Genomic DNA, 12,545 nt, shown 5'->3' on the forward strand with positions numbered 1-12,545 from the left:
AAATAGCTCTTTTTAAGGTCAATGTCACCATTTGAGGTCAAAGGCCATTATGACTATTTTTATGTACGCTCTATATGTCTAAAACCACTTGGAGGATTTTGAAATATTTGTGAACACTAAGTACAGTGTCTAGACCAGGTATCTCTTGTCGAGGATCCATCACCAATTTAATGTTACAGCAGCATACAGAACACAGTGGTGTTCAGCAGACGAATAAACACAATAAAAATGAAAAGTACTAATTATTAGTCAGTCATATTTTAAGCTTGACTTTCAATATACATTTTATTCAGATGACAGTGTCAGCAACAGTAGGTACTTTCTGTGCATGTACCGCTGTTTGTGATTCCATTCATATTCTTTTCTTTTTCCCAATGTTCAATGTCGTGTCTAAATAACACAACCATAGGGGGAGACATCTGTTTTTGTTGACAAAAACAACCGTCCGGTTTAACATGGTTTTTAACGGAGACCATCTCAAATCAACTGTTTATTTATATAATACATGGTAATACATGTACATTTCATTATCATTGATATTGATTTTACACACAAATAATAACCGGTATTATGTTAAACAATACTAGAGTAGTTGCAATTAGTAGTACTTTTAAATGTATATTGATTCAATGACAGCCAGCTTTTATAAGAAACAGTTTATATTACATTATTTACAAAAGCAAATATGCTATAATTAGAGAATACACTAGATCAATAATTACCACATGCACTATATAATCAAATTATGAATAATCTGCTTAAACAATCTACATGAGTAAAGTGATCAGTGTACAAGGTGTGATACCAGGTGAACATAACCCATAGTTTAATTGTTATCATGAACTAAATTTCATCATGATTTTTTTATTCATTTTAACTCATAAAGCTATAACAGTGTGTGTATACAACGTGATAAATTACGTCATATATGCTACGCCAGAAGGCAACATTTTGCTTAAAATAAAGACTTAAAACATATATAACTTTTCTTTTACTACACCATTTTACCTTTACCATTCCGTATTGTGAAGGGGTTTGTCGAAGAAACTAAACTCTAAATCAAACTCTGGTAAAAGACCGAAGGTAGTACTCCGTAAGCGGCGTAGACTTCGCTATGTTTCATTTAAAATGGTGAAGAAATAGTGAAGTTATCTTTGTTTAAAGTCTTCATTCGGAGCAAAATATTGCCTTCCGACGTAGCATTTATGACGCAATTTATCACGTGGTATACACACATTGTATAAGGAACTATTGAAATGTTTCAAAACAGGCAACACATGTTATATATAATATAAAGAAAATATCGATATGACTACCCCTCACGCATCACTTCTGTTCCGTATTGGAATTTATCGGGTTATTGATATTATCGCAAAAACCCATATTTATTCCAGTTTAATTTGGTGGAGAGATACATTAACATAATTAATCAGCAAAGCGGGTAACAATGAAATTAGAACAAATCTATTTATATACAAAACTAAAATAAAGGAACAGAAAAAAATCCTTGATGTTATCAGTATATATACATTTGACTGTGCATATACCCCATGTGAAATATTTGCGCTGTTTGTAAACGGCCAATAACTCGACGCTGAAATAAGTTAATAGAACAATAATTTTGTATAACAGTTATTTAGCAATAGCTTTAGCATTTTTTTTTCTTTTCTCGTTTCTCATTTTTATTAACACTCTGAACGTAACTTTTGTCGACTGTACACTTTTCGGAACATTTTCAAATTTATTTCTATCAAATTCGTCCTAGAAAGTCAACATCGTCCGCACTCTACATAACTAAATAGTTTCAGTTTGCATGCAAATGCATGTATATCATCATCATCATCATCATCATCATCATTAGTAAAGACTACAATTCAGGTCTAGTTTAAACAGCGAGTAAAGAGACTTATAAAGGCAATATTTTGAAGAGTACTTGCCTTCTAGTTTTTGAAGATGAGTTCCTGAAACAAAATAAAGGGTTGAATATAGCATCCTTTCAGTTCTTTTATTTTATGAAAAGTTTGCTAATTCTTTTTATCTTTTAAACCTTTTTTGGTTGACTCAGAGTCTTTTGGCATGTGACGTCATTTTCTTCAAATATTTTACATAGGTAATCATTTGGAAAAAAAGATAAGCTAATATATGTCGCTTTTATTTTTAATAACATTTTCTTTATTTGTTCCCAGTTTTAGTACAATGATGCTTTTTATTATGAAACTCTATGATCATACAGTTTTAAACCTTTTATTTTATAAAGCAGACTGCGTGTGATGCTCATAGTTTTAAACAATGACTGCATCATATCTTTGAAATGTTTTTGCATTAGGTGCTCTGAATTGAATTCTTCCGTCTGCAGATAGAGTTTGGATCTCTAAACATAGAAGTTCTTGGGGTTTACGTATAACTTATAAGTTTATTATTATTTGTTTTGTTGTTAAGGTTTATGAAGTTTATGCATACTTTGATAAGATTTACCTTTTGTGTTTTTTCTTTATTGAGGATTGTTGGGATAAGAGTAGGTTTGTGCACTTAAACTGGTTTACCCCCCCCCGCCCCCCACTGAAAATTTACATTTTACTGACCGTTCCAAGGCGGAACCTAACAATCGTTGATAAACATACCTAGTTTTTTTTATATATACTATGTATGCACTGTGTTGTTTGTGGAGTTTTTTGTTGTTCTTCCATGTTACTTCTTTGTGATTTGTTTTTGTTTTTATGTTCTATGTCTTTGGCGTTAACGAGTGCCATTAAACCGGGTTTATGTTGAAACGTTTTGCTACTGAGCTTGTTTCTGTAGTTTTTCGCATAAATATTATAAACAAAATATTACTTTTAATATATTGACATACGTTTTTGTTATACAATCTTTTAACTTATATCGTCCGATTGTCCAGTTTCTTACCTTCTTCTTTAAAATACTTTAGAGGCAGTCAAATTTTGCCTCGTATATTTTCATGCTTTTAACGTCGCATGCAAAGGAATGCAGTTCACTCTCACCGACGATGATTCCATGAACAAGAGCGCTGACAGGAGGCCACCCTGTAGGTGGTGAAGGTATGATCAGATTTCCTATTTCCTCACACTCTTCTTCTTCGGTGGTGTACATTGGATCCTCCTTTGTTGATTTGTAAACTTTTGACACAACTGGAAGCAGTGATGATAACATCAAGGCGAACAAGTTATCGGCATCTACCATATGCCCAATAATGTCGCCAAACGCATCGCCCCTTTTCAGTATTTCACCTCTTGTTATCAACTTCTTAAATGCGTCGTTGCAATACTCTCGTCCGTTTCTTATTATTTTCAGTTCTTCCGGATCGATACCCTCCTCGAAAGGTTTAGCAACGGAAAACCCATAGGAGAACCTTGCTATTCTTTCTGTAATAGCTCGTGGGTTTTTCCCATACAAAACCGCACCTTTTAAAACAGCCAGTGAAGGATCGGTAGGAATGACGAGCCTAACTCCAGGTATTTCATTTTCAATGCGTTCTTGGACGTATTTCGATTCCGAAAATCCACCGACCATCAAAACGGTGTTGATCATGCCAAGCTCATCGTTTGAGCGCATCTGTTGGATGAATTTGACAACACCATCAACTGCCTTGTCAAAAAAACCTTTCATGATGTCAGCAGAAAGTTTTAACTTACCATTACGCATATATTCAGCCTTTCCTGCGTACTTTTCATTGGCCTCACGAATTGCATCGTCATAAGAAACCTCGCAATCTTCGAATGCATCTTTGAAGGCAAAAGGCATTTTGAGAACAATCGATGGTGTATTGCTTTGGAATGCTCGCTTTTTTACTTCAAAGGATTTCAAAATATCAATATACTCTTCGGGTTTCGTTTCCAGTAAGTGCTGAACAACATTCCTTTCAAAAAAATCAGAAATGAATTCTTGAAACGCCTCGTCTACCAAAATTCCTCCGTATGCGTCGCCATCTGACCTTGCGATCTCTCTCAAATTGCGATCCTCTAGAATTTCATGGACTGCTAAATCAGCCGTTCCCCCTTTAAAATCGAAAAGCGATTGTTAAACTTAAAACATTTGTAGTGTCTTATAAGTAACAACCCGTTCTTTTAATCATGTGTTATAATTGTAAAGTACATGTATAGTTTTGGTCAATCTTATTTGAGTGAGTTATTAATAGAAACATAGGCAGTTCTTAATATCCCAAAATACCCATGCTAACATTCCCGTCTAAATCATTCCTATTCTGACTTTTGGATCTGACGGATGCACTCGAATATATTGCAAGAAATTATTTATACTACTGCGGTATGTTATAATAGTGTAAGGGCGTGTATTTTTTATTGCCTTTATCTGTGGTTAAAGTAGTATTGCATTTATGTAACATGACGAATTCTGACGCCAGACCTCAAAGACGAGGTTGAATGTGGATGATATTTTTATCATTATAAAATGAATAAAGGTAAACATAAGATAAGATTAACCGTTCTATTAAGTGATGGAAATAAGCAGAGTTGACATGTATTGATATACCACATAAAGCACATTAAATAAAGAGTGCGCCACGTAGTGCAGCTAATTACGCATTAAATGTTTGTGAGCCAATTAAGGGAATATGTTTGATGAACGTAAGGTCGGTCAATAAGTGTCTTATTATTTCAGCTATCAGGAAACTGCAATGAGCGCTGGACTTGGGCCGTGTGTTTATATTTAACGATAGATATGCGCGTGAATATGTAGCAATTTTCAAGCAAGGTGTTTTCCTTTGACAAAGGGGAATAACCACTGCGGCTAACCAGCAACTGATCTCAATACTAAGTTTGTTGTTTTTGATTATAGCCTAACATTCCTCATCAAACATATTTTATATCGGGTTTTATCGATTCACATACATCAAAACGCTTCCTTTACAACCTAGTTTATGGAAAGTTAAATGAAATATGTATGGATAAGTTTTAACTGTTCTTACCTTCCATATACACTTATCAATTGGTAATATAAGCATGTATCCCTATAGCGGTCTATTTATCTTCCTAAAAACTGATAATGAAGAATAAAAAACACCGTTTATATAACAATCAGGCGATACACTCCGTAATGTATATCAGGTATTTGAGTAAGATAAATATAAGTCAACAGTTACCGCCTAAATCAGCAACAATATATTTTTGTCCAACAGGAAATGGTTCCATTGCAACTGTGTCGTCAACCTTCACAATTTTACATGATTTTTGCATGTTGCAGAAAAGAGACGCAGCCTCTGGCTCCAAAATAAGTTTTAGGTGTTCGTCTTCGATTTCGGCCTTGAATATATAAGGGTGAGAGTGGTCAAATGATATAGGTGTCAGCCTATCATTCCAAAGGTTGTGAGTTCGATTCCCACAAGGGGAACATTCGTATGCGCGCCCAAAATGGGCACCAGTTCTGCTTTCTTCCAAGGCATTGGAATCATGTGTGATAACAGTTTTCATCATAATCGGGCTTAATTAAATTAATTTAAACTAAAATAGAACAAAAGTTCATATTCAGTTGTTTTGAAAGATCGTAACGTTTACTGTTTATCATGTTAATGAAAAAAGTTTGAATATGTGAGTTAAAAGTGAAATGCAATCATGAACTAAACTAAACCTTATTTGCTGCTTCTCGCATGAACTGCTTAGCCGCGTCTGACCAGATTGCCGGAATTGTAATAACCCACAACACATCATCTGGAGAAACTCCCGTCGTTTTTTTACCAAGCTTTTGGTAAAGATCTTCTGAAATGTGCTTAATCACTTTTGAGAAAACATCTATTGCTGGAAGCTCTTTCCCATTAAGGTCTTTAATCTTCGTTTCACGAGAAAGTTTCTGCAAACATGGCAATGCATGTTAACAGGTACCAAACAATCTTAAAGTTGTTATGGCAACGCGTATCCGCATTTAAACAGGAAGCAAACGATGCTTAACTAGTTATATAAAAGATACAAGCATTAATATACATCTGAAATAAATTTCTCAAGAGTACCTTGGTTTTGTAGAGGCTCATTTTGAAGCGCTTGAAGAAGTAATATCCGTCGGTTTTAGTGTCACACAATTCCTCATAATTCCTTTCTGCTTCGTATCCGAATGCGTTAAAGGTTTCATCTGGATTAAGCAGGACGCATGAGGGACCCTTTTCACTTCTCAAGCCCTCTGTCTCAAAAATGCTGCAGCTGATTGGATCCTCAAAAGGTTTCTTCATGGAAAATGCATACCCAGTGAATGTAGTGCCAAAGTCAATAGCGGCAACTATAAGATGTTCCTTTTCTGGTTTCGCTGGTGTAGGGAAGGCATCTTTTAACAGTTTCCTTGATGAATCTGCAACTTTTGCGGTAGCCATGCCTAATTTCTTTAATGGTTGGCCTGCTTGGGTTGTTCCGAAGTGCGAAATGCCACGTCCTAAATAAACAGCCATTTCTTTTAGTAGTTACATCAAGATAGTGTTTACAAATGTATCACGCTATTTATGGCCAAACGCTCGATTCCAAAGTAAAATTATTATTACGATCATAATGAAACGAACTTTAAACACGTTTAATTAGTGTCCTTTTTAGTCAAGTTTTATTCTAACGTATTTAGTTTTCATATATACCATGCACAATACCTACTATTTAATAGAAGCTTAGATGTTTCTTAGTGATTTTGTTTCGAAATGTACGTGCCTGAAGAAAAAAAAAACTTTTGTAAACAGGTTGTGATGATGGCTGGAGTAAACTAATATGACGTCTTTTTGTTTTACTAGCGTTGTTTTCTATCCATACCATTAACATAATGGGCAACATACTGGTAGTGCGCTTTAAACATTTCGAGATTTTCTATCCAGAGCATGTAATATAGAATATAGGCAACACACTGATAGTTCACTTGGAACATTTTGTTTAAGTTCACCGTAGCCACAATCACTGTATTGTATATAACGTGCAATGCATTTTTTGCGATTTATATAGATTACCAAGTAAATGAATGAATACGTTATAATGTACGGAAACACCTCGAGTTTTCTTCATTGGCGGAAGTGATCCGTTGTTTTTTCGAAGTTGCCAAAATTGCATAAAAATTGACCAAAAGTTTCGATTGCTAAGAAAGTGATATGTTGCGTAGGTAATCAATAGTTGCTAGAATCCATTAGCTCCTAAGAGAGTCACTGGTTCCTATGGATAAACGTAAATGGAACAGAAATAATTTGTTGCTCACGGTGTCATTGGTTGTTAAGGAAGTCATTTGGATACTATGGAATTCTTTGGTAGCTAAAGAAGTAGTTACTAAGGATCACTTCATAACGAAGTCATTGGTTGATATGGATAAAGGTAGATGGCAAGGAAATTTTTGAACGTTATAAGCTGCCAAGACATAGGTTACTTTGTAAGTCATTAGTTGCTATAGTTGGTACGAAAAACATGGTTGCTAAGGAAGTTATTGGTTGCTTGGAAAGTCATTAGTTATTTAAGAATGCATTGGTTACTGAGAAAGTGGATGTTTTGGTGGCTTATGTAGTCATTTGTTGATTAGGAGGTCATTGGTTGATATATAATTCATTGTTTGCTATGAATGTAGGTATTTGCTTAGGATGTTACTGGTTATTAAAACAGTCAAGTGTTGCTAAAGGAGTCATTAGCTGCTATGGTTATATGTAATTGCTAAGTGGTTGCCCAGGAAGAAATCGGTTGCTTAGAAAGTCATTGGCTGCTTAGGGGGTCAATGGTTGCTTAAAAATTAACTGGTCACTGGTCACTAAGAAAGTCAATGTTTGCTAATGAGACGATTTGTTTGGTTTGGTTATAAAGAAAGTACGCTGAGGAAGTCATTGGCTGAAAATGAAGACATTGATTGCTAAGGAAAAAATGGTCGCTTAAGTAGGTATTGTTTGCTAAGAAAGTGCTTAGTAATTTATTCGTTCATATGGAAACCCTTGGTTGCTAAGAGAAGACTTAGGTTGCTAAGGAAGTCAATGGTTGCTATGGATGTAATCACTACATGGGGCTTCATACCAACTATCAAAAGTTTGGGATTTGTAGTTTAAGAGAGGATTTTACGATAAAAGAACAGGAAACAAAAGCAAACTAGTTTTATATTATCCAACCATCCGTCTCCTATGTTGATAAGTTAATAGAATACACGGGACTGCCGGGACGTGGTCAGAGTCATGCTCATGGGGATTAATTAAGCATTTTTGTTTAAAGCCGATATATAAAAATGAAGGTTGATTTTCCAAATTTTACTATATAAGTTTATAGAAAACGTGCACCCTTAGGGCGGGCCATCATTGACCTAGATACTATAATTTGGTAAACAACCTGGTAAAGGACCACTTCATTTGGCTACGAACTATCAAATATATGTCCTTTTAATCAGAGAAGAAGATTTTTTAAAATTTCAACTAAATACATATATATAAAAACCTAAGACCCCGGGTCGGGACAAGCTTTGACCCCAGGGACATCATTTAAACAATCTTGGTAAAGGACTACTATGTGTTGATCCCTTACAAGTATGAAGGTCTGCTCCTTTTGGTTTAGAGAAAAGGATTCTCAAAGATTGTACTATATAAGTTCATGTATATAAAACACCGAGACACCCGGGGCTTGGCCAGCTTCGATCTGAAGGACATAATTTAAACATAATTGGTAAGGCGCAAATCAAGAACATGATACTTCAAACGAAACATCAATTGTCTGGATTTTGTGATCACAGAGAAATATATTTTTAAAGAGATTGCTGGTTTTTGACAGGAACTTAGCTCTCATAGATACCTAACTACTAAATAGGCTTGATTGAGATACAATAAAATTGCAGACTTTCGCACTCTAAGATTAATTCATTGATTTGATGTACTGGTAAAATACACCAGCCAAATGAAGTACCACAAACTTTTTCTGACTTGCCGAAAATATACTATCCCAGCAAATTCATTTTTTTCAGAATCTTAATGTTTCAATAATAAACGTTGATGCTTAAACGATTAGTCAATTAATAACCAGTGGTCAGGGATTAACCATTTGCCCACTATTAATTAATAGTGGATTTACAATCTGTGGGCTTTGATAACAGTGGCAACAAATTTAGAAAAAGCTATGTTGTATATAAACATTTTAGACAATGTCAGTAGTTTATCGAACTTGTGTCATAACTTGCAAACACATGGTGCGAACCGAAAAAAATCTAAAAGGCATCCAAGATGGCTGCCATAAAGTGCAAATTCCGTTATAAAGTAACATTTCGATATGGCAATGTTCATTATAAGACAAAGTTGGAATTTTCATATTGACATTCCTTCTCCCATATTGTTTTTTTTTTTAATTTCTATACAATATTGATCATTTTAATGTGAAATTCGTCGTCATTTCAAGGTTTAGAATACGTCAAAATTATCATTTACATGAACACTCATTAATTGTTTTAAATTTAATTGTATATTGACTGTTCCTTCATTCAAAATGATATTCTTTAATGAGGCTATCAGATTTTTTGGACTGAAAATAACAACAACAACAATACGACAGCTTTCAAGATGGCTGCATGCCTTTTACTGTTGTTTTCCAAAAATGTTTTATGGAAAATTCACATAAAACTGTGTAATGTCCATAAAAAACTTGCAACATATTCCTGCAGACAGTTAACGCTCGGTTTAAAAAGAGAAGATATAGTGCTGTCCACGACATTAATTAATACTCAAGCCAGAAGATGTACACACTGACATAAACATGCATATGAAGAAAATCACCGATGGCGGAAGACCACGCTTTTTAAAATGCACTTATTTTGTATGACGAAAGAACGTGTGGGAAGTCAACAGGATTGTTAAATCTTATATTGTACCCTTCAACAAATGTTGATATATGCTCAAATATTTTCTTTAATGTCCAAAATTTCAAACAGCGTTAGAAACGTGTTTCAACAAAATGCTTGAAGGTTAAATTATCCTTCTATTCGTGTATGAGTCCATGTGGGATGAGGTTTTGTTATCAATAATTCCTTGACAATACCTACGTGGATTCGCACCCCATTAATACCAGAATATGTGACAACGCCTGTAGAAATGCGTACAAAGTTGGCAAATTCAATTTCGAGAAAAAAGTTCTATAAATGTATTTTACTTATTTTCATTATTATGAGTCACCATTTCCAAGCTAAGTTTATTAACTTAAAGTAAAAACAATGTATAAATCGCATCCATTAAACTATCAATTATGATCGACAATGATATAAACAAACTGATAGTGAAGAGCTATAAAAACAACCGTATTATCGCCCTTAAGCATATACGTAATTTCCGTTTAATCGAGAATGTTTGAAACATTTTCGTTTGTTATTATTTGTTTTCATTCGTTTTTATATAAGTGTTTTAAGATGTACTGCCGCTGCCAAAACATGAACAAATCCCTTTAAAAAATAGAAAAAAAACAAGAGAAAAAAAGTCAAAACCGACCTACCTTAAATTTCAAACATGTCACAGGAACCATACAAATGATTTTATTTGGCTGTAGCACTAAAACAACACAACAGGTTTCAATGGATCTGTATGACAAAGTGCTTCATTCAATCATACATTACTGCCTTTTTCAATGTCGGGGTCACTTTTAGGTAACGAAATATTATTTTTTGTTTTTCTCGAGTACAAAACCAATTTCAAAAGGCCAATTTAACCAATATTGACTGTGCTATTATTTAATATATTTGGCTGGATTTGATTTGAAAAACAATCATGCCATTAATAAAATCACAAACGGTCATCAAACATTTTAATCATTTGAAAGATATCATCGTATCATATTTTATTGTAAGACCATTCAGTCGGAATAATCGATTTAATCAAGTGCTTTACAATCAAAGTATGTATATATACTTTAATACCAAATAACCCAAATGCATCTCGGCTCAGGTTTAATTGATATATATCTATAAGCCACCCATAATGGGTAAAATACAATGTTAATACAGTGTCCAATTTACCACAACCTGGCTCAGAGCCCCAGATTATACAAAAGATGATCTTTTACAATCATAACATACATATCGTTATTCGGCATGAAACGCCAAACGCACAATTATAGCAATATAAAAAGAGAGTTCAAGCATGCATGTGTGCATTTGTAAATACGACAAAACAGACATGGTAAATAATTAACATATTCAAATACATTAAGATTAGCATCTGATAACTGATACAATAGGTCCCAAAAAGCACATTATATGATTGCAATATAAAGCCCATATTAAATGATTTTATTCTCAGAGTGTTTCTTCATTACTCCCTCTTATAGTTTTAGCCAAGTGTATTCATTATAAAAAACGACAGGTTCTAACAAAGCCAAGCTAGAGCTTATTCCAGGACTCCTCTGCCTAACAATCATCCAAGACTGATTCTTCGCAGGTCTACCTTGTATTCACTAATCTATTGTTATTCTGTCTTGTGCAGAACTACAATTTACGTGCTCTATTGGACTACTACAGTGTACATAGTCACAATTTTGGCTATATTTGAAACCATTTAGTCTCAAACAAATCCCAAATAGATACAACACAAGCCAAACATACTATAGATACATACTTCTTATTAACACCCGGAACAAAAGAAACTAATGTGCAGCTTAATAAGTCCTCAATTAAGATACATTCTGCAAACCAAAAGCTATGCAGGTGAAAACAAAGCCAAAAACATATTTGCAAGTTTAATTTGGACTTTTTGATACCAAATGTACCACATTATGGCAATATTATAAATCTAAGTAGAGTTATGCACTCAGAAAATGGCGGCCATCTTGTCTGTTGTTTTGGCTACCATTGTTAATAACGCGTTGGGGCATTCCAACGAATTACAAAATGTTGTGGCTTCGTTTATAAAAGGGTTGACTGTAACAACAAGCGATGTCCTAGATCTTTACTTACGCTATTTAGTTTGATTAAAATTGATATTCCCTTAATTGCTCACGGTTTATTTTCGTTTTATATCATCACACTGACATTGGACTCTATACAGTCATAAGGTTCCTTTTATGTCGTAAAGTAAACCATGGGACTGTTGACTGCCGCCTGTTGACTGTGTCTGTCTTACTTATAGCAATCCAATTTGCATATATACTATGTCACAAACATCAACACCAGAAATGCCCAATAACATTGAGGTACTTCTCCAAAATAAATCTCCTGAAACTGTAATATGTGTTCAGCGATGAAACATCGTGTAAATGTGGTTGTTACCAAATTTCCAATTCATGCTCAAGATTATGAGTTGTTTTACAAAACAATATCACAATACCTACCTCAATGATGCAGTAGGCATTAATCAATGTAAACAATCCAATGACTATGCTCAAGGGGTTTGTCTGCACATGTGTTCAGTTACTAACTGTATAGAATTCAATGACTAAAGGGGTTCGTCTGAAATGTGTTCAGTTACTAACTGTATAGAATTCAATGACTATGCTAAAGGGGCTCGTTTGCAAAGTGTTTAGTTACTACTTGTATAAAGTTCAATGACTATGCTAAAGGGGTTCGTCTGCAAAGTGTTCAATTACTACTTGTATAGAGTTCTATGACTATGCTAAAGGGGTTTG

General features: G+C 34.3%; 1 protein-coding gene across 5 annotated transcripts; it reads right to left on the reverse strand.

Moving 5' to 3' along the window:
• Positions 1-506: 506 nt before the first annotated feature.
• LOC128244245 (heat shock 70 kDa protein 12A-like) lies at positions 507-11,980 on the reverse strand. Of its 5 annotated transcripts, none has more exons than XM_052962260.1 (8): positions 11,878-11,952; positions 6,600-6,653; positions 5,978-6,390; positions 5,602-5,820; positions 5,117-5,276; positions 2,905-4,013; positions 1,938-1,961; positions 507-1,594 (listed from the first exon to the last, which is right to left on the reverse strand). In XM_052962260.1, exons 3-6 carry the CDS (start codon positions 6,329-6,331, stop codon positions 2,923-2,925), a joined length of 1,824 nt encoding a protein of 607 aa, XP_052818220.1. In that variant the 5' UTR covers positions 6,332-6,390; positions 6,600-6,653; positions 11,878-11,952; the 3' UTR covers positions 507-1,594; positions 1,938-1,961; positions 2,905-2,922. The 5 variants fall into 5 exon arrangements, with proteins under 5 accessions (XP_052818220.1, XP_052818223.1, XP_052818224.1 ...); XM_052962263.1 differs by lacking the exons at positions 6,600-6,653; positions 11,878-11,952 and adding exons at positions 8,478-8,588; positions 10,422-10,560; XM_052962264.1 differs by lacking the exon at positions 11,878-11,952 and adding an exon at positions 10,422-10,499.
• Between the last annotated feature and the right edge of the window lie 565 nt (positions 11,981-12,545).

This window comes from Mya arenaria, chromosome 8 (assembly GCF_026914265.1).
Source record: "Mya arenaria isolate MELC-2E11 chromosome 8, ASM2691426v1".
NCBI classification, from domain to species: domain Eukaryota; kingdom Metazoa; phylum Mollusca; class Bivalvia; order Myida; family Myidae; genus Mya; species Mya arenaria.